Source organism: Pseudopipra pipra, chromosome 1 (assembly GCF_036250125.1).
Source record: "Pseudopipra pipra isolate bDixPip1 chromosome 1, bDixPip1.hap1, whole genome shotgun sequence".
Lineage (NCBI taxonomy): Eukaryota > Metazoa > Chordata > Aves > Passeriformes > Pipridae > Pseudopipra > Pseudopipra pipra.
Window position 1 is genome coordinate 150288994 of NC_087549.1, and position 26912 is coordinate 150315905.

The window sequence follows — 26912 nt, forward strand, 5'->3', positions numbered from 1 at the left end:
TTAGCCACTGAGACATGGGGCAGCAAAGAATTTAATAGCATGTTGGCAAACTCGAATGGTTGTCAGCATTCCCATAGACTGTCTCTGCATGGAAATGTGACTGACAGGCCAGTCTCCAAGGAAAATACAAATATGTCATATATTTCTCACTTCTGGGATAGTTACTTCTTGAGCTAAGTGATTTACCCACCCAAAGGATGTCATTTATCTCTCTGCAGCAGGACTTCAGTGAGACTGAAGCAGTGAACGAGGGTCAACCTCCACACAGTCTTAATTCTTGTTCTCCAAGCTCTGTTCTGGCTATCATTAAAGTACTGGATAACATTCACAGCACTATTTATAGACTTTAGTCTCACACTAACTTAAATGGAAGCTGGATCAGGCCCCAAAGTGCCTTGGCCCAATTTTCTATGAGGTCACCTTTTGCTGGTATCCTGTCATTTTATGTGAGATGTCTGTGATGTACACGCCTGTTCCAGAAAGAGCAGTGGAGCTTCTCTAGATACAGGCAGTTTATGAAATCCTGGTGATGGTGATGATGATAATGATGGTAATGATGGTGATGGCCTGCATTTTGTGGTCTTTTGATGGAGAAGCATAGAAGGGTGTACCTCGGGGTTTATATTATCTCAATCAGTAGTTATCAAAAACACTGATGATCTCTATGAAGATAAATATGATTCAAGACCCTCTGTTGTCATGGGAAGAGTTCCTATGGAGCACACTGGGACTCAGATATGCTGGTAATGGGATGGTAATGGGAGATAAATGAGTGAGTTCAGTGGGTTGTTCTGCTGCTGACCATGGTTCCTATCTAGATTGAAAATCAAATTAATCCAGTTGCCATGGCAATGTGCAAGATGCTAATTAATAAATAAAATAACTGAGAGTTAAAGGTTTTATGCTCCCACAGAGAAAATGATGTGTATTTCTATGCACCTGAACCTGTACAAAGCTTTTTTTTCCTCTTGATGCCATGGGAAACTGGAAAACAGGAAGAAACGGGTGTGTTTAGTGCAGAAAAAGGAAAATCAAGGGCTTCCATGAAGGTCTTCTGGCATGTTGAGGGCTGCCACTGAAGGTAAGGCACTGACCTGATGTCTTACACAGCTCTAGGGTAAAAAAAAAAGAGAGCTGATAATACATTGAGAGAGGAAGGCTGGATGGGAGTCTGGATTCAGGCCCACGGCCATGAGAAACAGGAGATATTGGCATTATGGCAATCAAACCACAGCTCCCGAGTGAGAGGGAATCACACAGCTTGATGGTACATGCACATATTTGCATTACTGGATCTGGATCTGAACCATCCTCCCAGGACAAATCTTCTAATGGCAAAAGCAATGAGTTTCTGGAACAGACTTCTCAGGAAGATCCTGAGACCTCCACCTTTGAAGGATTGCTAGAAGTAGTCAGGAAATAAATATCATGCCATGTTAGAGCTATACTAAACACAGCCTTAGGCCAGGGGAATGGACTCTGAATTTAGGAGATATTTTTGAGTCCTGTGAGTCCGTGTCCCCTAAACATCCCCGTGCCTGCTTGAGCACTTAGAGCAAGGCATTAAAGGTAGGTGAGATTTTTAAAAGCACTAATTGTTAGCTTTACTGACTCCCTCTGGAGTCAATAGAGAAACTCATTGATTCCAAGTGAAGCAGAAAGCCTTTGAAAACCAGCCTCTAAGTGCTTTGCTGGACAGAAGCCTTACACCACGGAGGACTTGGCCCGTTACTTTCGGTAAGCACTTTCACTCAGCATGTTGAGTCCAAGTATGTTTGTGCAAATATAAGTACCTGATGGAAAAGCGTGATCAATTTTATTGAGGAAAAGCTTAGATATTTGCAAAGGAGAATACAACTCAGTGTTTTTCACCTGGGAAGTGGCAAAAATAACAACCACCCTCTCCTCTCTATTGCTGTTAACCCCAAAAATCTCATGAAAGATATTAATGTTCATAATTTTCTCATTTTTAAGCCTATTGTGGAAAAATATTTCACCTCAGCATAAGACTATGTTATCATTAAAAATTCAGACTGATCTCCAAATAAACCATGGCATCATGTTCAATATTTCTTTTAAAATATATGTGTCTAACTGAAAAATGAACTGACTCTGAAATTATCTGCTAACATTAAAAAAAACCCAACACCTCACCTGTGTTTCACTGGCAGATCGGTGTTCCATGGCAATTTGTAGCTCTCTATATTCATAATTTAAACATACTCAGTGCACAGGTAATCTTGATGATAAAATCAAAGGCCAGATATTCTATTAGCATATCTTCATGTAGTTATGTCACCAAATAATTTAGTGACTTGTACATAAAAATTCAGTTATCAAAAAACTAATCAAATATTCAGTTGGAATGAAAAAAAGAGACTGAGTTATTATGTATTACTTTAATAAATAATACTCTTTCTTTTTTCTTCTATTAACCAACAAATGGAACAACTCAGTGTTTAATATCACTGAAGGGGTTTGGTGTATTTTCAAATAATGTTTCTCTGAATCTCATTTGATGTAAAACAAACTTCAGCTCCCCTTCTGATACAGGACAGCAGAAAATTGCTATATATATAACTCAGAAAAATTGACAGGCTCTGCTCTGAAGAGGCTCAAGCTTAAGACAAGATGCAACGTGAAAGGTGTCCCCTGGAGATGGCTGTCCCTCCAAGTTAGTCTTCAAACTGCTAGCAAAGGACACCAGGAAACAAATCCTGGCTTTCTCTCTGATTAGCCAGTACTATCCCACATGATTTGTAAAACTGTGCTCAGCTTTGTTTCAAAATGAAAATAAAAATAATTTCTCAGTGGAAATCCCATTTGAGAAAAATTTAAAAGAAACCCTCTCTGCTAGTGGATTATTCTTTAAAACTTAAAGACAAAAATTAAGACAGGTACTGATTTCAAGGACCTAAAGAATGATCATATTAGAGTATTCTTTAAAACCTATATGAGGACATACACTTTCAGGAAAAACTACCTTGCTCTCCAAGTAATTTCCCTGACGTTCATTTCTCTGGTGTTGGAATGAGTGAGGAAATTCTAGATCTATATATGTTTTTACTTAACCCTTCCATTCCAGAATTTCCATTTCTAGGTTATACTCCATATGAGTGCTGATGTTTAGTTTTAATACATGTCCATATAAGTTTACACCTCAGAATTTGTTTGGATTTATATTACAGTGTGGATGTGCATAACAGAGTGGGTAGAAAAGCCTTTCTAACCTTCAAGAGCTGGGTGTGAGAATCTGAGCAGTTCTTTCGACGTTTTGAATATTTTTTACATGTAATTGCCAACATCTGTTCAGGATTATCAAAGAGAGGATCTACCATGCATGGTTTTTGCTATCTTCTCTACCTTGTCATGCAGGTTGGAGATGTTAAACACTGAGGCTGAATGAGACCTGTCCATAGATAATGCTTGGCAAGAAAGTGTTGTCGTATGGTTAGTCCTCAGTGGACTAATTTCTGCATAAATTGCTTAATAGTAAATGTTATTAATTTTTTTAAAATAGTAACATTAAATAAAGAGCTTCTTTCACTACCAGATGTGTAGTAAAACACTGATTTTTTTTTCAGAGGGGGGAAGAGTGGAAAATCATATCCTAGAAAATGCGAGTCGATGAAATGCTGGACCTACCAAAATAAATAATGAAAAGTTCTCTGATCTCTTCAATACCCAAAATTTCAACAGTGCTTCTATCACATGCAATTGGATAAACACCATGACAAATTAGGCTATCTGTGCCTGCAGTCTTGAAACCTCAGCTCATAGTACAGATTTAGATCCCTCTATCAATGTGCTCTTAAACATGAATATGCATTTTGAGGTCATTACCCTTCCATTTTTAAAAATCAATATCCAAAGGCTTTAAAAGAGTTTCATTGCCATTTTCATATGGTTCAGGAATGGGTACTTTATGCATGTGACTCATGAGCCACTGTTCTTACAGCAGCACTCCTCTTGGTGAGGTCTGTAATTTTGGAGGCTCTCCCATTCCTTCTGCCCACAAACACCATATTGGAAAAGCACATAAGAAAACGTATTCTATTGACAGGTCACATTCCCTACATTCCTCCATTTCCTGATCAGTGTCTATGGTTTTAGTCATTTGTAATTACGGTGTTTGCTACTGGAAATGGCATGTAGGCTTTAACTGCAGCCGGAGTGTTTAACCTGATTTTCACCTGAAATGACTGAGATTGTTTTCAGCGCCCGCAGTACTCTGAACGTTCGTAAGGCTGAGACATTGCCCAGGTCCACAAATTCAGTTATGTATCTGTAACAAGGGAAAGTCACACACAGACAATGACAAAACACCAGCCAAAAAAACAACAATCAAAGGGACAAAGAGAGACAGAGAAAGAATCACTTGTAGCTGAGAGCCAAAACGTAAGGATCAGGGCTTCTTACCTGGGATTACTGAAATAGTTTTTAAAGCTCTCAATACCCTGAAAGTCCGAAGAGGTGAAACACTGCCTACATTCACAAATTCTCCTACATACCTGTAGAATTAAGTCACAGTTATTTGGAATTATACAATAGAGTATGAGACTTGCCTGAATGAATAAAGCATTCATACACAGGGAGCAAACACAGCCAAATGAGAGGTGCATCCACTTTTCAGGCTGTTCTTTGATGCCATTTGTCCTGGGTTTTTCTTAGTACACATTTTTTCAAATGCTACTTGAACTATTAAACTTATCTAATAGGCATCAATTCTTTAAAACTAGTGGGTGAACTTTGTTATCGTGCTGTTCAGCAATAAATACTTTAAAGATTTTACCATCATTTAGTTTAAAAAAAGAAAAATTCTTTACATTATAAGAAATATTAAGAGTTATTTTGCTGCTCTTAAATAAAATAAAAGCTTCAAATACCCAAGTAATTTTCACATAATAGTTTCTGAAAACTACATATAGGACAATATGAGCAAATGTCAATGCAAACACTTCTACTGGGTTATTTTAAGATGCTGTATACTGTTGTAAAGCAGATGTTGGTTTCAAGAGATGCTTAGAATTGTATTTTGTTTTGTACATCAAATTCATATCCTTTGGCTGCAGGAAGATGGATTTTAAATGAATATAACTGCCATCTTAGTAAAAACTCTTTATGATTAAAATACCAACCCCAGCTCTTCCCTGCCATGCCTGTTTTGGTCATCCTGGAGACACATGCCACATCTGAGCTAAATGCTCCCAGGAGGGTCAGTCCTGGAATGAGTTTTGTCTTATCAGCGTTGTACAAAATCATTTCCTCCAACTCAGTATACAGTAAAAGCATAGTCACCACTGTACCTTCTGAATAAAAGAGGCCTTGGACCCTTGAATTTCACTATTAAAATTCCATTAAATTTCACTCAAATATTCTACTTCTTTGAGGCATTTGTTTGCTAAGATAAAACCTCACCTGGATATTTTACAAAACCTGCTTAAGTGGGCTTTGTCCAAAGGCCCCTGGGGAGGACAAAGCATCCTCTCCATATCTACTAATCCAGATTATAGCCTGGAAGAGCAATATTGCTTTTCTTCATAATCTCATAGGGCGGTCTGGGCAAAGATTTACCTGTTTCCTCCCTAGCTTTACCTAGTGCCTCTCTCCCAAACTCTTCTGCAGCATGAAAGGTGGTGGAAAAATATAATTTGGGGAGAAGCAATATGACAAGAATATGGTTTTGCTGGCCAGAGGTTTGTAAAACCACATTATAAACATGTGAGCAAGCATGCAAAGCAAATAACACTGCTGCTTGTTTGTAATAGTTAACTAAGATTTATTTTGGCCATTTCTTCTATCAAACTGCAGCAGACCAGTTCCTCTGTATTGTGGAGCAAGAAGCAACTGGATTTCCCACCCTGGATTTTCCTGTTAGCCAGGGATTGCTTCTTGTCTTTAAGCTTTTGACAGGGCACTTTCCAGCCCAGAGTTACAGCTGCATCTCCCTCATCTGTCCTGGGAAGTACTTGCTGGCCTGTGAAAGAGGGATCTAAACAAAGGCAGTTTCATAATTTTCCCTGAACCCATCCATGGCCCCAGAGAGGGTCACAAGCCATGGCTGTGTCTGCTGGCACAGGATGGGAGAAAAACCCTGGAGACCTGTGGTACTTCTTACTCTCTAGTGTGCTATTTAAAACTACTCTCTGTGGCCCAATCTGTGCTGTTTCTGTCCAAAAGAGAAGGTCAGAAGTTATTTTGCAATAACTCTAAAACAAATGATTGTCTTTCCACTATAACACCCATCAGTGACATAATCAGATTTTCTGCTGGTTCAAAACCCCTCTGCCCATCTGAATCTCATGGCCCCTTATCAGCCTCCTCCATTTTGAATCCTCAAGCCTTCTTTGTTTCCAGATACAGAAATACCCCTGGCAGCACACTAGCTACAAGCAAAGACAACACCAGAGTTACCTGTGTGATCAATCTTACTTTAAATTACTTGCAAATTGGATTTATATGAAGGCTAAATCATATCAGAATAGATTCCATTATCCAAAGCCCTGTGCTATCTTCTGCTTGCATATTTGGGAAGGAGGTTTCATTGTACATATGAAGATCATATTGCAGCCACTTTTAACTCTCTCACTGCTGCCTGTAGACTCAAGGAAGCACTTCTCTATTTATTTTCTATTCCAGAATTCCAATTTTTTTTTTCCATTCTGAAAGTGCTGGTATAGTATGCCTTAAAGTAAGAAACAGTAGGAATGGATGCTCGTTCTGAAGAGCACAGCCAGTGGTACAGTTTGATGCTAAGAAGCTTGATATTTTGCAGTTGCAGGTCTCCCCGTTTTAGGGATCATCTAACTAAGAGATGAAATAGCATTTAGAAAGAAAATTAAAATGTAGCTAAGAAAGCACACACTCCCAAGCCTCTCATTAGAGAAGCCTTAAGGAAGTTTTCATGAAGCCCTGGGCTGGAGCACTGAGAGGCCATTCAAGTCTAGAGTTAGAAAAGAAAAAAATAGGGGTAAGCCCACAACCTCCGGGCACCAAATCCTGGTTCCTACCGACAGGGAGTGAATAATTCACCTGCGGGTAACTGTCCACTTCAAAGTCTGTGCAAACCTTCACATCTTTCCTGCTCAGTAAATTCCAAACACCCAGAAATTATGTGGACTGAATTTAAGGGATAACCAGACTGTGCCCCACACTGACTGTTAAGAGTTGACTTTCAGTGACAGCATATGAGATGCTCCCAGAGGAGCTCCCAGAGGCAGGGGTGATGCCCCAACTTCTGCCTGAGTTGAGAAGATGAAGTGAAGCAGGTTCATGGTCAAGGTTGCAAGCTGTGGCTCCTCTTGGCCTTTTCTCTGCTCCTTTCTACCTTACTGTCAAAAACCTCCCTAGAAAAAGAGGGAACCCTTGCACAGAAACTCTCCATGACACCTACAAATAAACTCATGTCCTAACTCCCACACAGATGAGTTTGCTGCTTTTACCAACTGCCTGATGGACAGGAGACAGAGGAGCAGGCTGGTGACTCTGTTTTGTTTTTTGTTTTGTTTTGTTCTGTCCTGCCTCTAAATGTTGCAGGAGAATTGCACTTAGCAATGCTTGAGGAAAAGTTTAGCTGAGAAAAATACCTAATGTGTGCTGACCTCCAAAAGATTCTCCCCATCTGCCTTGAATGTTTTTTTAAAAGCTTATCATAACGGCCAGATGTCAGTTCAGCCAAATCCATAGGAATGCAGTAACAGATACCAGGACCTGGCCTAGGGCTGGCTTTGATCCAAAGCCTACTGAAATAAATGGGAGTGTTCCCGAGGAAGTTCACACAGGTTTCACACACCTTCACGCTGCTCTGCTAAATGCTGCCACGGACCACAGAATCATAGAATATCTCAAGTTGGAAGAGACCCACAAGGACCACGGAGTCCAACAAACTGTTCCTTGCATAACTGCCTAAAACTAAACCAAGAGAATCGTCCTGAGAGTCCAGAGAGAGTCTGGACTCTGAAAACTGGTCCTGATCCCTGCTCCCTAACAGACTTGTGCTTTCAACTTCAGTGGCCCTCACCGGCATGCGAGCTAAGTTTGGTTGAATATTATTTCCCAATTTTTGTTCCATTCAAATATCACAGTCCCAAGAGCTCAGCTCAAATGTCAGTGCTAACACATTTGCATCTCACTTAGTGCTGTGAATTATGAGCTTCAAAGATGGCAGCGAGAACCAACCTAAACCCAGAACTGAATATGGGTATCATTAAGCACAAAAAACCCCAGGGAGACCGGATGAAATCCTTCCATGATTAAGAAATGGAGCTTTTCAGGCATCTCTACCAGCTTTAACTTAAAGACTACATGCGTTCTTTGCGTGCTTTTCTCTCTTCTGTGACTGTGAAGAAAATCTGGATTTCTAGATTAGCTGGAAGTAGTGACAGTGTCAGACATTTGCCTTTGGCCAGAGCTTGGGCTGACCCTGTGTCCCCTGTGAGCTTTGGCTGACTGCTCCCCTACCCCTGTGTATTTTTAGCTGTCTGGATGCCACAAATCCATCACCTCCTTCAAAGCACCAGAATCCCACATGTCCTGAATGAACTCTAATAATCTAGGTAGAAGTATACAGCTGAAGGGGAATATCATGGTGGGGGTCAAATTTCTATTCCCAAGATATATAACAAGTTTTAGAGGCCTATAAATTAATTTTCTATTGTAGTACAATAGTAATTACTTTCTGGGTGAAGAGGGTTTGTGAAGAGAAGGATGTGAAAACAGCTTTGGTGATGTTATGGATAGATAGATTATAAATAGGAATTTAAATACATGGATGTTCAGTCACACTTATAATACTTTCTATTCAGGGGTCTTGAGCTTCTCAAAACTACCTTAGATATGTATTATTATGGATATTTTACAAACAGCTCTTTCTGTGGAGCATGGAGAGAATAAATAATTTCTCCAAAATAGTCTAGTGAATTGAAAGAACAGAACTGAGGATTCCTCTGACTTTTTCCTCTTAAGCCACTCAGGCAAAAATACCTCCATCATAATACACTTCAGCCCCTTCTCATTTTCAGTAAAATATGAGGGGGGGAAAAATAACAGTCACAGAATTTTTAAAAGAGTTCTATTGCATATAACTATCTTGAAAAATAAAAAGGAGTTCTACTTACGCCATAACAATAACACTGAAATCCAGCCAGTTCCATGGATCTCGAAGGAAGGTGAATTCTGTCATGCAAAATCCTCTTGCCAATATTTTTATCAACGACTCAAAAGTGTAAATGCCAGTGAAAGTGTACCTGGGGGAAAAAAAGCAGCCAAGATGAGCAAGAGCATTAGCAAGCAGCAGACAGGATGGCAGAGACACACTCAACTCACGTGAGACACTTCTGCCCATCTCACTGGGGTTGCTCAGGTGAGTCACGGCTGCAGCACTGGGCTGTGCATGAGCAGCCTCGTGTGTGGAACGAGGAACATGTAAGAAATGGGAAGGTGCTCTTGACAGCCACAGGATGAAGATAGTTTTCACCACAGGGTGTACCTTGATGATTCCTCCCTCGTTAAGTCAAGCGTGAACACTACGATGCTGAGCTGTGCTATGGGACTTTTGAAGCTCTGCCTGTGATCACCGGTGAAAGAGGAGTGGATTAGGGAGTCATGGAATGCTTTGGGCTGGAAGGAACCTTAAAGGTCATCTAGCTCCAACCCCCTTGCCGTGTGTAGGGACACCTTCTACTAGACCAGGTGTCTGGTCTTGAGCACTTCCAGGGATGGGGAGTCCACAACCTCTCTTGGCAACATTATGCCACAATCCTTGTTGTTTCTCTAATTCGAAGGAGGGTGGTTGTTCCCCTCATATCTCTCAGCTCATCCTACCCAGGACCATTTTGAAGTACAGCAGGTTAAAAAAATGTCACCACTTGGTTTTATTAGCTGAAAAGAGCACTTGTTCTGCAAATTCCTTTGTGTTTCACTATTCATGGAAACCACTCCAGCCTGGAGAATTAAACAACAAAACACCTTCAGTGAAAAAGAGTAAAAAAACTCCCACCCAAAAACTATGCGTAGTAATTTTGACCTGCTTGACAGCAAAGGAGACATGAGGTTGTTTTTTCCCCCCCTAGTAAGTTATTGCCAACAGCCTCTTGACAGTGATGTTCTGGTCTAGAACATAGATCTTACCTTTTGTAATAAAGTTGACACTTGTAATAAAATTTAGCAAAATCTCTGTGGAGGACAGTAATGCATGTGATTTATAGCATTCAGATTTCTATTCACCCAGGGCTCTACCTACCATCAGAGATAGAGTTCAGGGCATGCAACAGCTCTTTTTTAATGTTTCTACCTAGCCCAGTGGGACTAGGTATTCTAGGTCATATCTTAATAAAAGAAATAAATGTTTAGTATCCACCACTGACATTCCCTATCCCTTTTCTCCAAACAAAGAGGCAGATGTCACCAAAGCCTATTAAAACCCCTCAAACACCTAAAATCTACTAAAACATGACTATTATAAGCCGTGATGTTAGGGGCTTTCACTGGAAACACTGGCTAAACATCAGTAGCTACAATGGTGCCATCACACACAAAAGAATTATAGCAGTTGAGAGTCCTATTTGCTAAAAAAAAAAAAAAAAAAGAAAGGTGTAAGCAATTAAAGGTGCAATATAAGGAAGAACTTCGTTACGCATAAAATGGAGGTGTTTCCTCTTAGCTGTATTCCACTGATCTGCAACTGGGCACAAACACAGACAGTGGCAAATCTCATGCCCTCCTGCCATCCTGCCGCACAGCAGAGCCAGTTACATATGTTATAAAACCTCAGTGTGCTTCATCTTAAAATGGTGATTAGCAGGACAGTTTCTGTGCAACAGTGGGCATTACATGTCTCTCCCAGCTCTTTGATCACACACTTAAGCATTATCTTGCATCCAACTTTTCACGGCTCCTATTTAATTTTGCTCCGGTATTTCGAATATAGGTCACTCATGTGACAGTCTCTTTGAGCGTGTGTGTTCAGTAATACAGGCAGAAAACACATGCAAAGAACTAAAAAAAATACTTAACGGTACATAAGCTCATTAAAGTGATAAAGCACTTGTATTTATTCAGCATGTCAGATGGGTTTAATTGATTGTATAATCATCATCTAATTCTAAATGGATCGGGCAAAGTCCTCCAGCAACTGAACAGCTTCTTTAACAACAGAAGTCAGGGGGTTTTAAAATTTTTTTTTTTAGTGGAGGGAAGTTGAATTGATTTCTATTTTCAAAATGGTAAGGAAAATGTTTTAAAGGAAGATCTAGGAAAAATATTTTCACAAGGTTATTCTTCTATCCCCCGTGAGTCTCTGAAACAGCAGAACAAAATGGATTAAATGTATCTTTTCCAAATCCAATATTAATCAATTTGAATTACAGTTCATTGGGTTATTTTGCTCCTCAAAAGTACTTGACTTTGATTTCATTCTATGCACCTGAGGAGGAAAAGCTGAGAGATATGAGGGGACACAGTAGAAGAGGAAACATGGAAGGATTTACTCCATGCTGCATGAGTCCATTTGCAATTCTGCTCTACGTTTCTTGCACACTCTCCTTGTTGCACTGATAACATCATCCACATTTTCCTGCTCGCAGGAGACACAATAAGCATTTTGATATTTCCCTCCAGAATGTTTGAATTTCCAGCTGTAGATAGACAGACCAAATTTTGACTCACATGGATGAGATGTCCATGATTCAGTGGAATGGCTATGGAAAACTGTATGGCAGTTTTCCATAGGAAAAGGACAACATCGAGGGAAAGGACAGTCACAGACAGACTTGAGGGTACCACACTCTACAGAAATACATGAAACATCCTGGGATTAGGATGTTATTGTGATCGGATGAAATATTTGGTTCAGTGCTGCCTATAATTAGCAATTTATGGCCTAGAAGATGTGTCCTGCATGATTTTAAGAAACCTAAATAAGGGCGTTTCACTGTCTTTCCTTACAGCCCTGAGTAGACCAACCACCAGGCTACGAAGCAGCAGATGGCTCTGTTTATCATATGTCAGTCAAAAATAAAAAGTGTGTTCTGATTGGTTCAATGAGCCAAAATAATTGTTTAATGCACTGTAGGTTGATTAGCTTGTGCATCTGGTATCTGTTTCTAAAAGGAATATTTTAAAGCAACTTAAAGAAATGAAATGGGCCTTCTTTGAAATGGGCCCCTTTCCTCCCTTAAAATTAATTAAAAATAAAAAAACAACCACAAAACCACCACAACAAATAGACACCTTCAAGTGATGTCTTTGCTATATTTCCTAAAGGCTTGACAAGCTAAAAAGACAGGAATTCATTTAAAAGTGCTCCCAGACACTTTTATGTTCATAAAATATTCCTAATAATGATCACAGGGGAACACTTCTCATGACGTGCTCGGTCCAGAAGAAACTTTTGCTTCCAGTAAGTTTCAGTTTAAGGATAGACCTAATATGTTCAGGAAGTATTTTCTGAAATAATTCAACTTAAACTCCATCAGCCTATCCTGATGTGTTCAACTATCAAATCTCTTGCATGAGAACTGTGGAAGTCTGGCCAGGTTCAAACGGGGTTGTCCTCATATGTGATTTTATTCAGATGTAGCATTGAAGGTGCATTGAGCAAGAAGTATGAGATTCACGGACTAAAAATTTTCAGTTTACTTACTAAGGAAGTTTTCACAGGAAAAAAAAAAAAAAACAAAAAAAAAACCAAACAACAACAAACTACCTGGAAAAACGTTTTGTGAGGGCAGATACCACGATCAGTATTACTGGAAAGAAATTAGCAGCAAACAAGATGAAAATAAGAACACAATGAATAGAAAAAGGAAGGATGAGATGAGGAGAGGGCAGCTGTAAACCAGCAAGGATACTTACTCAACATATTTATTCCATGACGGAGTCTCTGACTGTGCCATGAACACACAATTAGTTAAAATAGTGCACATAATAAACATACTGAACAATGTAAAGAGGCGAATTAAGGAAAACAATGCATATGATACAAGACTTCATAAATTTTTGTCCCTTCACACAAGATATGACAGCCCAATCATAATTTGCAAGTCGCTTAAAGAACAATAAACATTTTTTGCAAGTGCATAAGTAGACAAATAGTTATATAAACAGAAAAAATGACGGAACTTTCCCTGCTTTTTTTTCTTTGCCTACATCTTTTATGCATACTTTATGCAGTAAACAAATGTACTGACTCTGCAGTCTTTTTAAAACACAATACCCCAAATTTACAGCTGTGTTGGTCAGATGACAGTGTGCATAGGTGCACAACTTTGTATGAAAAGAGGGATTAGTCTCATTTAAGTATCTACAGAAAAACCCATGTCTGCAAATTCCCATTTTATTTTGCATCCTGAAACGTTTCTCAGGCAGCAGGGCAAGTTACAAATCTGGTCTTTCTAATCTCTTTAACGGGCTTGAGATTTCACTTTCAATATAAAGTTTTAGCAAAAGCTAGTATGAGTTTCAGAGCACTGATTTTAAGGTTAGGTCTGCAAACCTGCTTGGCAAACATACAGCCTTGGTCTGCAGAGCTCTCTGCCTCAGCTGAGGCACCAGATTCCCTAATTGGAGGCTAAAATGAACCTCCCACGTGTATAGTCCATGCAGTTGGCTGCTAAGCTGAGGCCATAAATATGAAAAGATGTACCCTAAATCAAATTCCTGAAATGGAAAACACAGTTCACTGAATGGTTCTCCTAAAAGCACATGCCACTTTGTGTAAAAAAAAAAATAATTTCAAAATATGATGGGATTCACCTCCATAAATAACTGGTCCCATGCTACTGGGAAAGAAGACAAGTAACATCCAAATATAAATTTCTTTTCCTTTCTTTGGGAAAAAAAAAGAAAAGTTTTTTTTTACCCCTTTACTGATTCCATCAGTGTTATTTTTTGTTTGAGAATAGTGATTGAAGAATATAATTTCAAACCTACATCCTGAAATGTTTGCATGAAATTTATCCTTTCGCAGAACGAAAATCTCTGCTGAATAAAGAGTGGAACGTTTTCCAGTGGGCCACATAAGCAACTACAAGGGTAAATTGGTAGTAACCAACCTGTGCATTCCCCAGGGCCATCGCAGAAAGCAGTAATTGAACTCACAGGGATTGCTCATCTCACAAACATTTTCCACTTCTGGGCCAACACCTCCTGCTGAAGGACTGGGAAGGATATCTGATATCCACTCACATTTTCTCACGTCAGCTTGAGATATGTTTCTATGAGTTGTGTCATTCTGGTTAACACAATTAGTTTTAAGTTGCAGCCAGCCTAGAAAACACTGGATTACTTTTTCAGCTACCATGAAATGCTATGAAAACAAGCACAGTAAACCAAAGTGGTATCTTCAGATCTTGCCAAACAAATAGCATACTTCAATTCCAAGAAAATAAACTCCTCTACAGGAATTCAGGATCACTGGTTTCATTTATATATCTCTGTTCCCCTGTGTTATAAACTAAATCTAACAGCTTTCCCAGATGCTCATTTACAGGCAGGTGTCATCACCTTCTTATTCAAGCACCAAAGGGAACAAACCAGAGAACTCAGGTTGAAAATGTAAAGGGTCAGCTTTGGGACAACAAATGCACTATGAATTCAATCTGGTTTTCATGACCAAGCTGAAAACTACAAAGAACAGAGAAGAATGAAACATTTCAGCTGGTTATGCATCAAAGTTAGAGGTCTGTGTTTAAAAAACAAAAACCAAACCAAACCAACAACAACAACAACAAAAAAAAACCTACAGAAATTCCAACAGAATGAAAATTAACATTCCTACCTGAAATCTAATGCAATTTCTTGCATTAGAAAAAGTCCGTGATGATGATCTACTCAGAAAGGACAAAGCAAAGAAGATAAAATTGAGATAAGCAATATTAGCAGCATTGTCTGTTCCCTATCTTAGAACTGCTATTAAATCAAATTTTTGAAAGCCTACAAACCAAATATACTAAGCTACTCATCAGGATTCTTTCTGCAATAAATTAAACCTATTATTTCCGATTTGAGGTTACAGAATAGGCTTTGCACAAACTGATTCTAAAAGTTATAAATTTTATCTTCTAGCACAAAGATATAGAGTCAACCACGGTACACTTCTATTCCAGACTTCATTATGATGGATAATTGTTAATTAGCAGACTGAATACTAGAGGCTCTTTAGGTGATCATTGCCAAATTACATATAATATGTGCAAGCAAAGGTTAGTGCCAATGAATAGTACATATAATTGGTGCTTCACAAGGTCTCATTTTGCCTTATGGAAAGTGTGCGAAATCAGATGGGAAAAAAGCTGCAATCAGAAAACATGAACAAAGATGGGAAAATCTTTATTTATTTTTTTTAATTTCTTTTTCTAATGCACCAGAATCTATAATTCTATCAAGGAAGGTAGTTTTGGCCAAACCCCCATTCTGGATCAGTGGTGAACTCAGAGCAACTGGCTATAATACTTAGAAAAACAAGAAATAACAATTGCTACAGATTTTATACAGGTCAGCAAACTGCTTGGGGAAACTAAGGACACCATACAATGGTCCTTTTCTTGCAGGCAAGAACTGAGAGGAGTATTTTAAACATAAGCATTGATGAAGTGTTACCAGTGACTTAATCTCATTAATAGGTGGAGATAGTAAAGAAAGATGTTAATAACAGCTGATAATGATGCAGAAGGCATAAAGTGTTCATCAGTAGGATGCAGCTCTATACTCCCCGTGTCATCTGTGACAGAAATGGACCAGGGCCACCTTCTGGCCATGGTCCTTTTGTGAGGCCTCCTAGACTCTGAATAGGAGGAGAAATATCTAGAAGAGGTTTAAGTATATGCTGACAGTTGAAGTAATTCACATACCTAGGAATCTCTGAATGTTTTTTTCCCTTGGACAGATGTATTTTTGAAAGACTAGACTTATCAGGCTTGACTGGATGAGCCATAGTGAGTGAACATACAGAATCTATCCTGCCTGACATCTCAGAGGAAGAACTCCATATACAGCTACTTAACCAAGAAATATGACCCCCACGGCTTCTCTATAAGATGATTTTTCTCTGTCCTCTCTATTCCCTTCTACTGTTGGCCTTCACAGCACACTCAATGGCTGAAAATTGAAGTACGGCATCTACTGAAGAAGTTGCTTCAGATATTTACGTGACAGGGCACCATTTGCTAATGCTCCTTTTAGGCTTTTGCCCTGGGGAAAATAAAGATTGCTTGATTACAGTCACGCAAGACGATAGATCTGGTTCCCAGATTCATGTCTGGGATATTATCTGCTTGAGCACTTGCCGATTCAGGCTCCCTTTTGCCTGGGATATTGACTGCCTGCTCAGCCCGTTGGCCTTTGTGTTTCAGGTTGATGCAAAAGGTCTTTATTGACAGAAAACAAATCAGTGCCTAATGCAGGAACTTTGCTGCTGTTTCACTGGGATGGAGTTGTTGTCTCCTGCCCTTGCCTGCCAGAGCTCGAGCTGCTGGATCTCCTGGCATTATCAACACAAGGTGGTAATTTGGACATTTTGGGAGCTAAATTTATATTTGCCTACAGACCTGCCACTCCCAAATTTTTACAGTCCTCATCTGACCATATTTCTTTCCTGACAAACATTTTAAATGCTCTCCTCTGTGGTCTTTATCCTTGGAAGTAAAACGATAAGGATTTCTTGCTTATTTATCTTTTGGTTGACTGATACAAAGGCCACGTAGCTCCTGTGCTACACAAACCTATGACCTCTTGGCTTCACCAGCCAGCGTAGAAGAAAGTGAGGGCAAGACAGAAAAATTGCCTCCAAAACTGGAGGCAATATTCACACTTTTTCCTAAGAAGCTCAATTTTCAGATTTTTCTCTTAGCCATACCTGGACAAATGCATTGACATTGATTAACTTCAGCAATGCTGTGCTGAGGTAAGTGTACCTAAAAACTCTGTTGAGCTCTAGGTGTGTGGCAGCATATGTTGCACTGCTCACACACATAATCTGATCCACAAGCAAATCTCTCTGCGGAATTCTACAGTGTATTCTTAGTAACCATAATAATATTTTGGCTGATATCACATATTCATTTTTGCATAGAATTATTGTAATCAGAAGCTTCACCTGTTTTTCCTTTTGCTAGAATATCACATTTCTTCTCTCACTGCATGGACGAACACTGGGAATCTGGTTTCTTTGCCTATTTTTTTCATCAAACTTGATAATTAACCAGTGATTCTAAGATGCTATGTGCTTTATTAGTTAGTTCTCTGTGGTGACTGGAGCATTGCAGATGAGGGATTTCCATCACTAAAACATCACAGAATGAGCACAGCAGCATGTGGAGTCTCTGAATTATCACTGCCAGGTTTTTCACATGCACCACAGAGAAAGCAGCCAAGTCACAAAGAAGGGTGTGTTTTCAGTAATGTTCACAGAAAGCTGAATATTTGGGTCAATTTGGCCTTTCAGAGAGATGTGTCTATGTCAGAATATAACGTTTCTGTGGTTTTGTTAAAAAAACAAGCAAAACCAACTACTGCATTGTATCTCCCATGACTTCAGAACAAGAGTCAAGGGAAATCAGGCACCGCCCTTCTGTTGGAAGGTCCAGCAGGACAGCCTGTGATTTTTCTCCTGCCTGTATAACACGTTCTAATAAGCAAACCTGAAAAGAACCAACAAAACAATTTTTTAAAATATTCTGTTTCAGGAGAGAAAAAAATTTCAGTTCTCAGGCAGTTCAAAATTAAATTGTGTCTGCATATGGCGTCATAGAGTTTCACCTCTGGGAGAATTTGCTGAAGTGCTTGGTAGCAAAGATCTCCATTATTGTAGATTTCCCCTGGTGTCCTTCCTTTCTAAGGTACTACACCCACTTTCTTCCACTGACTCTTCGGTGAAGATGATCAGTCCCTTCACATCTTTTAATCCTGAGTAAACTCACCAGACTCTCCAGTGCAGTTCACATTATCTGATGCCAGCAGTATAGTACAGTCATTTTTTATAGCTCACATAACAATATAAAATGAAACAAACCGAAAATCCAAGTGCATTTCTGCTTGTGCAAGCAAATTCAGCCAAAAGATTTAAAACAGCTTAATGAAATAAAATGGTTTCTGACTTCCATCCATCTGTGTTTAAAACCCATACAAAATACATGAGGAGGGAAATCAACAGAAAGGATATGAATGTACCAAAATTTTAATTGCTGCTCTTCTGATTGGATGGAAAGGACTAAGTATATACAAGGCAGGAGTGGCACTAAATCGAAAGATTGTCTTCCCTTTGTTCAGTACTATAAATGTCTGGAAAACAAAATGAAAATGAGAACATTCAGTATTTGCATTTATACTCAGCTTTTCCCAGCCCACATCCCATTGGGAAATTCCTGCAAGTATCCCATACCTTTTTCCCCCTTCCCTCCCAAGAGCCCTAAGTTCCTTTTCACTTGGTTAAATGTTTTGTCCAAGACCTTCCCTAAAGAGCTGTTGTCCGTCCTGTTGTAATATCCCAACTATTTTTAGTCCTTTCAACCCTTACAGAGTTCCATGCAACATCTCCATCAGGGTCTGGGAAGAGGGTGGAATCATCTTTAAAAATAAAAATGACCTGGAGATTAAAATGTGGTGGGGGAACTTATGTGATGCTCTTCTTCCCAGGTGCTGGGGACCTTGCTGTGTTGTTCCTCCACCTTCTCTACTTTGAGCACTGTGTTGCTCTCAATGTATTTTGTCTCACCGAGTAAGAAGGTGCACGAGGCACAGCTCCACAGCAGGATCTGACCCTGGTGCTGAGGCACTCTCATTGTACTCAGATAATTATGGGCAGAGGAAAACAATACTGTAAGTTACATTAAATTCAAAGCAAAGGTGAATTGGATGCTGACCCAATTTGCAGAGCTCTGAAGATGCCCCAACAAGCATAAAGGAACTAATATTCACTCAGAGACGGAATCAGGACACCCAATATATAAAATCTAAGCAAATCACCCACCTTGGGTTTAAAAACTTCATGACACTAAAATTGCAAATCTATATCCTGCTGCTCGTGCCCGGGGATAGCAGGCAAATTAAAAGGTAAATTAATTCTGGCCCTTCCAGGTAAGTAATCTATTTGTCTTTATCCATTTAACTTTTATTCTGTACCTCTAGCACCTGCCTCTACATTGTTTTAATAGAAGTAGCATTATGGCCAACATTGTTTAGAGGAAATAGCATAGCCCAAAATCAGGAACATAAACACCCGAAAGAACTGGAAGCTGCCTAAAAATGCACTGTGCTTCCAAACTTTATTTTGTTGGCCATTTTGCAAAATGTTTGGAAAGGGGAACAAACTGTAGTAAGCAATCAACCCAGCTCTGTTGTCAACAGCCTTTTGACAGAAGCTGTTTGCACTGTTGTGGCTTTGGTCCAGCCTACACGTGATGCCTCATCAGGTGATGCTCACTTTGGGATGAAGTTTACCCTTCTGCAAAGTGCCAGCACTGCACACGCTATTCACACATCTCCCTTCAGCTCTGTTTTGGTCATCTTAAATGGAATTGAAATATTCCTCAGCAAGAACAGAAATGCTGCTCTCCAGGAATGGTTGTGGAGTTGCTTCTGCTCTTGTGCAGAGTGCTTGCACAAGACTCAAGTCACCCAGAAGCCCTTAACATCAAGGGGCTTAAGTGATAAACAACAGACCTGTGAAAAGTCACAGCTCATGCAGTAGGCAAGATAGGGCAGATAAAACCTCTGGCTTAATTTAACTCAGCTACTGCTCTGCTCTTTTCAGATATTGTATATTCATATTCAGGGTTATCTGAAAACACACAAGTTCTAATTTTGTTTTTTATCCCTCTTTGCCCTCCCGCTTAGATGTTTTCTGGGAGCCCTGCTCATGCCAAAACTCCGATTCTTAATCTGGAAAAGAAACATTTTTACCGGCTGTAGAAAGATAAAAACCATAGCACCCAAAACAGAGATGGTGGCTGTGCTTTAGCAGCAGCCAAGGAGGAGGATTGGCTGGGGCTCACCTTGCGGTCATTGTAGAAAGGGTCGATGTCCTCCAGGGGCTCCCCAATGAGCTCTGGAGAAACAGTCCCATAGATATCGGGCAGCTTCTTGCAAGCTTGCAAATCAAACTGAGGCTGAGGCTTCTCTTCCTCGCCCAGCTGCTCTCTGTATTCCTGCTTCGCATTCCTTGCAAGCTTCTCCGCGATCCGTTTCTCGATGGCAGCCAAGGACTCAGGCGTGAACCGGTGGAAGCTGTTAGTACCCGGTGGTAACAAGAAGTCAGCCATCTTTTCATCCTGCTTTGTCTTTACTGGTCTTTACTCCTAGTAGTGGAAACAGCTGAAATAAAATTACCAAGAAGTTAGTGGCAGGAGAAAACCGAGAAGAACAAAGCCATCAGAATGAAAAAAAAAAAAAAACAACAAACAAATAACTTGTAGGTTATTGATTATCAGGAAACTCCTCATCTGTTTTTACGTGGTTAACAGAACATCCGGGAAAACAAAAATTACTGAAACTGTAATTTCAATAAGGAATCACACATGGTCAGAGCTGAAAAGTCTTTGTAGGTAGAGTGCGGAATACTCTTCAATTTTTCAGTCATTCAGGATCCTAAATCCAAACTAAGGAGTAACAGATTCATACAAGCTTAAGTTTCATCGAAAGCCACAGAGATCCGGATTCCTAACTCATTTTTGAAAATGCAGCTCTGGGAGTGGGTGAACAATGTGCCTAAGATGACTGCAGGGCAGATTTAAATCAGCCGATCTCCGGCCACATGACGCAAAATCTAAAAATGCCCCAGCTGTTCTATTCCAAATTTAAAGAGTGAAGGGTCAAGTTTAGATTCTTAAATCCAATAGAAATTTTTCATAATCTCTGTCTTAGGCTTCTGCAACGTAATTTTCATTTTCCTTTGGGACAGGAAATGCCATCTTCAAGATATCTGTCAAAACTTTTGAGCATTTTCTTTTCCTCCACGCCCTTCAATCTGAAGGATGTTGGAAGCCCAAATGTGCCTGAAAAAGCCCTGGGACCTTCATGAGAGCACGTCAAGCTTCCAAGATGCTGAATAGCCACTGCTGCCAGTTCATCACATCTGAAAACCAGGCTCCTTCCATTCAGTACCGATTTGAACATCTAGGAGTTAGACTCGATGATCCTCATGGGTCCCTTCCAATGCAGGATATTCTTTGATTCTGTGATTCTAACCCAAAGTTGTGAAGTAAGACCATCTTGGCCTTATGGTACTTCACTGTTAAAACTTCCAGTCTCCTCCTGAATGAAAACAAGTGAGAATTGCCACATCTCTTCAACTCATATGAATAAAGCCAAGTGTAAAAAGCACAGCCAAACAAAAAGGCTTCTTTTATCTGCACTAAACAACATGTATAGCTGTGAAAATTAATGTAAAACTACTGTTTGAAAAAGGATGAAGCTTATCCCTGTTCTAGTAGTGTGCACAAATCCATCAAACTCACTGAAGCTGTATTTTGCAATTTAATAGTGACTTTAGAGGCATGTTTTTCCAGCAAGAGAAGCCCTCACTATGCAACAATTAAAACTCATTTCACAGAAGAAAAACAGACCTTGATTTTTTGCCACCAGCAGACCATTCATACTAAATCAGAATACATGTTGGTGACAAACAAAATAGTAGATTTTGAGGTGGGCTACTCTATTGCATTAGGCAACGTGCAGGATCCAATTCTTTGTTCAGCCACAATTGTTGTTTTCTGCTTTCAGATGGTATTTGTCTATTTACAATGGATAGTTCCAGATAGCTTGTGTCTATTAGGCTCTGTGATGACAGCATTTTTGTTAGCAAACAAGACTTTAACTGGACTCTGCATGACAAATAGCATATTTATTGACTCAATTTACTTGAGTAAAGTACTCTTTCACATAACTACTGTTTTTCCTATTCTGACTTCATTTTAAAATGAATTCATTAAATTGTCATTGATCACAGTCTATCATATAGGAATGATTTACTGAAGCTTGTACATTATACTCAGCATTACTGCTGGTTTGAACGAGCGGGGCCAAAATGAATTAGTCTTCCCAGTGTTTGAGTATTCTGATATTCTTCTTTTTTTGGATTTATTCTCTTTATTCCTTTCCCCTCTCCCCTCCATGTCATTTGTTTTATCCCATTCCTCCTGAAAAACAGGAAATTAGAAGCTTTCCCACAAATTGAGTTTCTTATGCTCACTGCTTTGTGACTCAGCACCAGTGTGAGCAAATAGAATTTCACTTTCTATAGATGACATCAATACAGGTGGCCAGAAAATTATCTGGTTTTTGTCCTTTCAATTTTTGTTTCTTCAGAATGAAACCTGTCTCAGTGCTGAAGGGGACAGTGAAAATCGGTGGTTGATCATCACTGGTGGAAGGGCACAGAATAAGTCTCTAAACCAGAGAGGAGAACATCGTGAGCTGTTAGCTGAGGTCCAGATAATAATGAGCTCTGTGAAGACAGTGAACAGGGAATGACTGTTTGCTTTTTCTCATAATACAAGAATGGAGAAACTTCGAATGAAATCACAGAGCAGCAGGTTTGAAACAAACACTGGGGCCACTTTCCACATGGTGCAGAGTCATCCTGTGAAACTTGTTGGCCACAAATGACAAGGACTCACAAAGCCACAAGGCAAATAAAAGCACAAAAGGTCCACAAATGGTTTTAAACACAAAGATGCTGCCTCTGACTGAGAAAACCCCTCAGCTGTAGAACCTGGGAGCATGCAAGAAAGACTACTTCTATTTGTTAACACCCCTGTACATCTGCAGGTGCTCCAGACCCACATCACACCAACTCCCTGCTTCCAGTGCTTCAGAGCACGGGATGGGCGACTGCCTCCAACCTACACAGACACCCCCTTGGCTGGAAAACTGGTGACAGCCGCCTCCACGCCACATTCCTTACTTCCAAGCTGGAGGCATTGGCCATACAGCATGAGGGGCACCAAGTCCTTACTGAGATGTCAGAGAACGAGTGGAATGTCTCTACCAAGCACCATGGTTTTCACGGGTGTTGCTTGATCACAAAAAACTACAATATCCACTAGAATATTCAGCATCCTTCGCAGACTTCCGGAAGACTTCCGAGAGAAGCCATTCCGGCAACAGAACTGGCTGAATATTTTTAAAAAATAGAAACAAAAAATGGATGGGGGATGGTGAGGGAGATAAAATAACCAGAAAAAACCTAATCAAAATCAGATGTTTTAATTATTTTTTCTAAAGAGAATTATTTTTGCTCAAAGCTCTTTCTTATTAGTAAATTGAATCAAATTCAGACTGGGCAAAACCAGATATTTTCAGTTTTATCTACAAATTCCAGAGAGGTAACTGCCTAGAAAGAATTGGAAAACCCTGCAAAACCTTCATTAGACTTTTTCCAGTCTTCTATTTAATTTAAATAAAAAGTATGTTTCAGCATCCTTACCATTGAAAATTCTTGACTTGTTTTGTCTTCATATTGTATATAAGCTAAAGTTCCAAATTTTAATATATATATATATATACTTAGCACAATTCTTCTTCAATTTCATATGCTTTCAGGAAATGGACAAGATAATTTCATGGGTCCTTTCTATGTCTAATTTCTTTTAATCTATGAATTGCAAACATTTCTACAAATAGCCAGGGTTAGCCCAGATGTTTCTTAAAAGGGTAAGAAAGAACCACAACTTAAAAAGGGAAATCATCAATGACTGAATCAAAGAGCTGGAATGCCATTTCTTAAGAGATAATAGTTGTTGTGACTCACGTTTTTACAATATGAGCCTGGAGTTTTCCATTCCTCACAGGCATATTTTTGAAGTGCAAGGCTTCAAACACATTGTTTCTGTGATATCACCATGCACAGAATGAAAATTTCCCTCTTGCTTTGTCAGTTAACATCGGTTCTGGCTGATAAAATGTCCTGGTTATGTAAACAGAATGTGCATATGAAAATAAAGCCCCAAGATGCATACTTTCCTTGGCATGGCAAGAAGTGAGAACAGTACAAACAAATTAGGTATTTCTAACACCTGAATTTATTCAGAAAGGTAAATGCTGTCTGCCATTACAGTTTTAAACTTACTGTCATAGGCTTCAGCCACTCCAGTTCAAAAGGCCTTTCAGGTTCTCAGAACACCACCTGTATGCCCTGCAAACCTTTCTCTGAGTCCCTGGGGACAGGTGACCACCACCCAAAAGGCCAACTTGGTCAACAGCTTTCCTGCAGGGGGGGGTAAATACAGGTGAAGGGGGTCCTGCTCACCACCAGCTTGCTGCCCTCTTGCTCTGGCATGGGCTTTGTGGGCTCAGGCCACCATCCTAGAATCCAGAACCTCTTATAATGTCCCAACAAGCCAGCAGGGAGGTCCCATTCCCCAGAAGCAAGAGGAGAAGTGGAGAATGAAGTCTTTGCTGTGCACTACACCTGGCTGGACACTGCCTTCAGAGAAGTCAGGACTTCTTGTACCTCCATCTCCTGCTTGCACAACAGCAAACGTGGCCTGACATAGTATCAAGGACACATCTCCATACATTTCAAACTCTTGGCAGTGGTAATAAAGGAACCAAACTTAAAAATCAACATTGTGAAAGTGGCTTTTACAGGCTAAAGTTTAGATACCATCAGACATGCTCATCTTGAGTAGCATTGTACTTATTTAACTCTACAGATTTCCTTGGTGTTAATCCAGAAGCTACCACCAGCCATGGGCTGGGGAGAGGGATGATAGTCCATGGCAGCCGAAGTCTTACAAAATAAGAATTAAGAGTCCTAAATTCTCCTTTTGTTTAAGAAATGTTCGTGACTAAATAAGGATTTTGCAATCCTAACTGCTGTATCAAAAACAGTCATGTGGATGGGTTTCTTTTCAATGTTTGAGACTATATGAAGCACAGTCATCTTCCCCTCTTCCCCCTCCTTTTCCATATAATCTCTTTGGCATTTTCCTTTGACCTGCAGAGCACTGCAAAACATGAGAATAATAGGCTAGGGAAATAAAAATGGAACAATGACACATCTAATTTAATGTCACTGGTCTAGATTCACAAATAGATATGCATAAATTTACACACAAACACAAACATTTTTAAATCATCATATTTAAAAGGACCACAGTTTGATATGGGATCACATGGAAGTTTTATTCTAACCATGAAGCAATGGCTTCATGGAGAACTCCTGTTTTTAATTAAGATCAAATAAAGACCTTTTTCATAAAGATCAAGAAGCTAAAGTAGTCTAGGTGACTTAGACACACTTCATAATTTTACTGATGTAAACAAATAACCTTCTGAGACTTAATTCACTTATATTTATACCACAATTCACATTTCACATCTAGGAGGTGCCATGGGAAATTCTCTTTTAGCTGAAAAATTTCAGTGGCTGTTAGCACACACTTTGATGGCCTGTGTGCTCACATCAAAACAAGGGGCAACTGAATAATACAGTCCTTGCAATTTTACACAGCACACACTCATTACTTCTACTTGAAATGATATCTGGTTTGTTTGTTTTTTCCAACAAGCATAATTTTGTCAAGACCATAAACAACGATTGTTTTTGTAGCACATGTTCCTAACACATATAATCAGCTACATCTCAAGCTGCCATAAATCAGCACAGCTCTACCCATCCCAGGGAAGTCACAGCTGTGGAACTGATCTATTAGGATCAGGAATATTTGACTAGAAATGCTTTTTTCTTAAAAGAGCACCTTCACACCAGAGCTCGAGCACCATAGAGCATGTAATTGAAGTATTAAACTAATGGCCTAAAAGGTAACCAAGCTTCCAGGGAGCTGGAAAATCTCGAGCTTTTTGCAACCTGTGAAGGCAATTTGAAAATGCTCCTTCACCCATACACATCTTGTTGGGTGAGTTCAGAGTTGAAGGTCCAAAAAGGGGTGCTGAAGAATCCGAAGCCTAGTGGGGACCAGGCAGGCTCCCATGGCTGGTCTGCAGGGAAAAGCTTTGTATTCCACAACAATCTGATGGAAATGGCTGAAATGTTTAGCTCCTGAAGATCTCCTAGGCAAAGTGCAGTGTTGAAATCAGCCCAAACAGACACAGGAAGAAAAGTGAGACAGAGTTCCTCTTGCTGCCCATGTCACAAGACAAACCTGCAGGTTGATATGACATTGCATAATACATTTCCTAAAATGAGCCCTGTTGTTCAGCATGAATGCTGACCAGGGGCAGAAATAAATATTTAAGAGAATTCATTACATTCACATTGTTGGGGAAAAAAAACCCACCAAACAAACAGCACAAAATGTCCAAACCAAAACCTCCATCACCAACACACAAGCCTTTTGTCACAACCAGCTCTGCCTATCTTCTTTTAAATCCAGTTTAATGAGTTTTGCTGGCATCTTTCTCATCAGAATCATGGCATTCTGACATTACCAATGACTTATTGATAAAATAAAGTCTTCAGAAAGCTAACATGTGCTAAAAGGAAATGAATTCAGAAGATTTCATTCCGATACTGAAAGAGTATTTGAGGATGACAAATGTTATGCCAAGAATTAAATGCTGGCACTAAGTCTCCTCTTATGATAAAATATATATTTTTAGTGAGCTAAAAATATTCTGCTTTCTTTTCAGGTGTTTTTATTTCAAATTATGCTGCATCCAAATGAAATAAATAAGCAAGAGGGAAGTAGCACATTATAGTTGCTGCACATCTCTATATTTTGATGAAAATTATAATTCTCTGCACCCAACAGGTTTTCATTTCTATTTTAATTAACTAGAAATTGTCCTCAGAGTTATTTTACTATAAACTACACAGCCTTCAGATCCAGGGAAAGATTTCTGCTTTGCTACTCTGAACTGAAAGAGCTTGGAAAGAGCTACCAAGAAAGAGGAATGTTTTCAGCTCAGGATGCAGTCACTAGCTTTGGAACAAGAAATAAGAAATCTACAGGAGA

At 39.5% G+C, this 26912-nt stretch overlaps 1 protein-coding gene and 1 long non-coding RNA gene across 8 annotated transcripts in view; one reads left to right on the forward strand and one right to left on the reverse strand.

Moving 5' to 3' along the window:
- LOC135404171 (sodium channel protein type 5 subunit alpha-like) overlaps positions 1 to 26912 on the reverse strand; it is a 215763-nt gene that overhangs the window by 154230 nt on the left and 34621 nt on the right. For 5 of the 7 annotated variants that reach the window (XM_064638841.1, XM_064638832.1, XM_064638824.1 and 2 more), the window contains exons 1-3: positions 12853 to 12958; positions 9117 to 9245; positions 4194 to 4285 (exon numbers count right to left, since the gene is read on the reverse strand). In XM_064638841.1, the coding sequence (XP_064494911.1) occupies positions 4194 to 4285; positions 9117 to 9245; positions 12853 to 12932 (301 nt within the window). In that variant the 5' untranslated portion in view covers positions 12933 to 12958. Of the gene's footprint in view, positions 1 to 4193; positions 4286 to 4419; positions 4512 to 9116; positions 9246 to 12852; positions 12959 to 18157; positions 18277 to 19988; positions 20308 to 26912 lie in introns of those variants that run through there. The other 2 variants (XM_064638848.1, XM_064638816.1) reach the window with 2 other exon arrangements.
- LOC135404205 (uncharacterized) lies at positions 479 to 3830 on the forward strand. The gene is made up of 3 exons (XR_010425599.1): positions 479 to 550; positions 996 to 1081; positions 3585 to 3830. It is a non-coding gene; the product is annotated as an uncharacterized LOC135404205 (long non-coding RNA).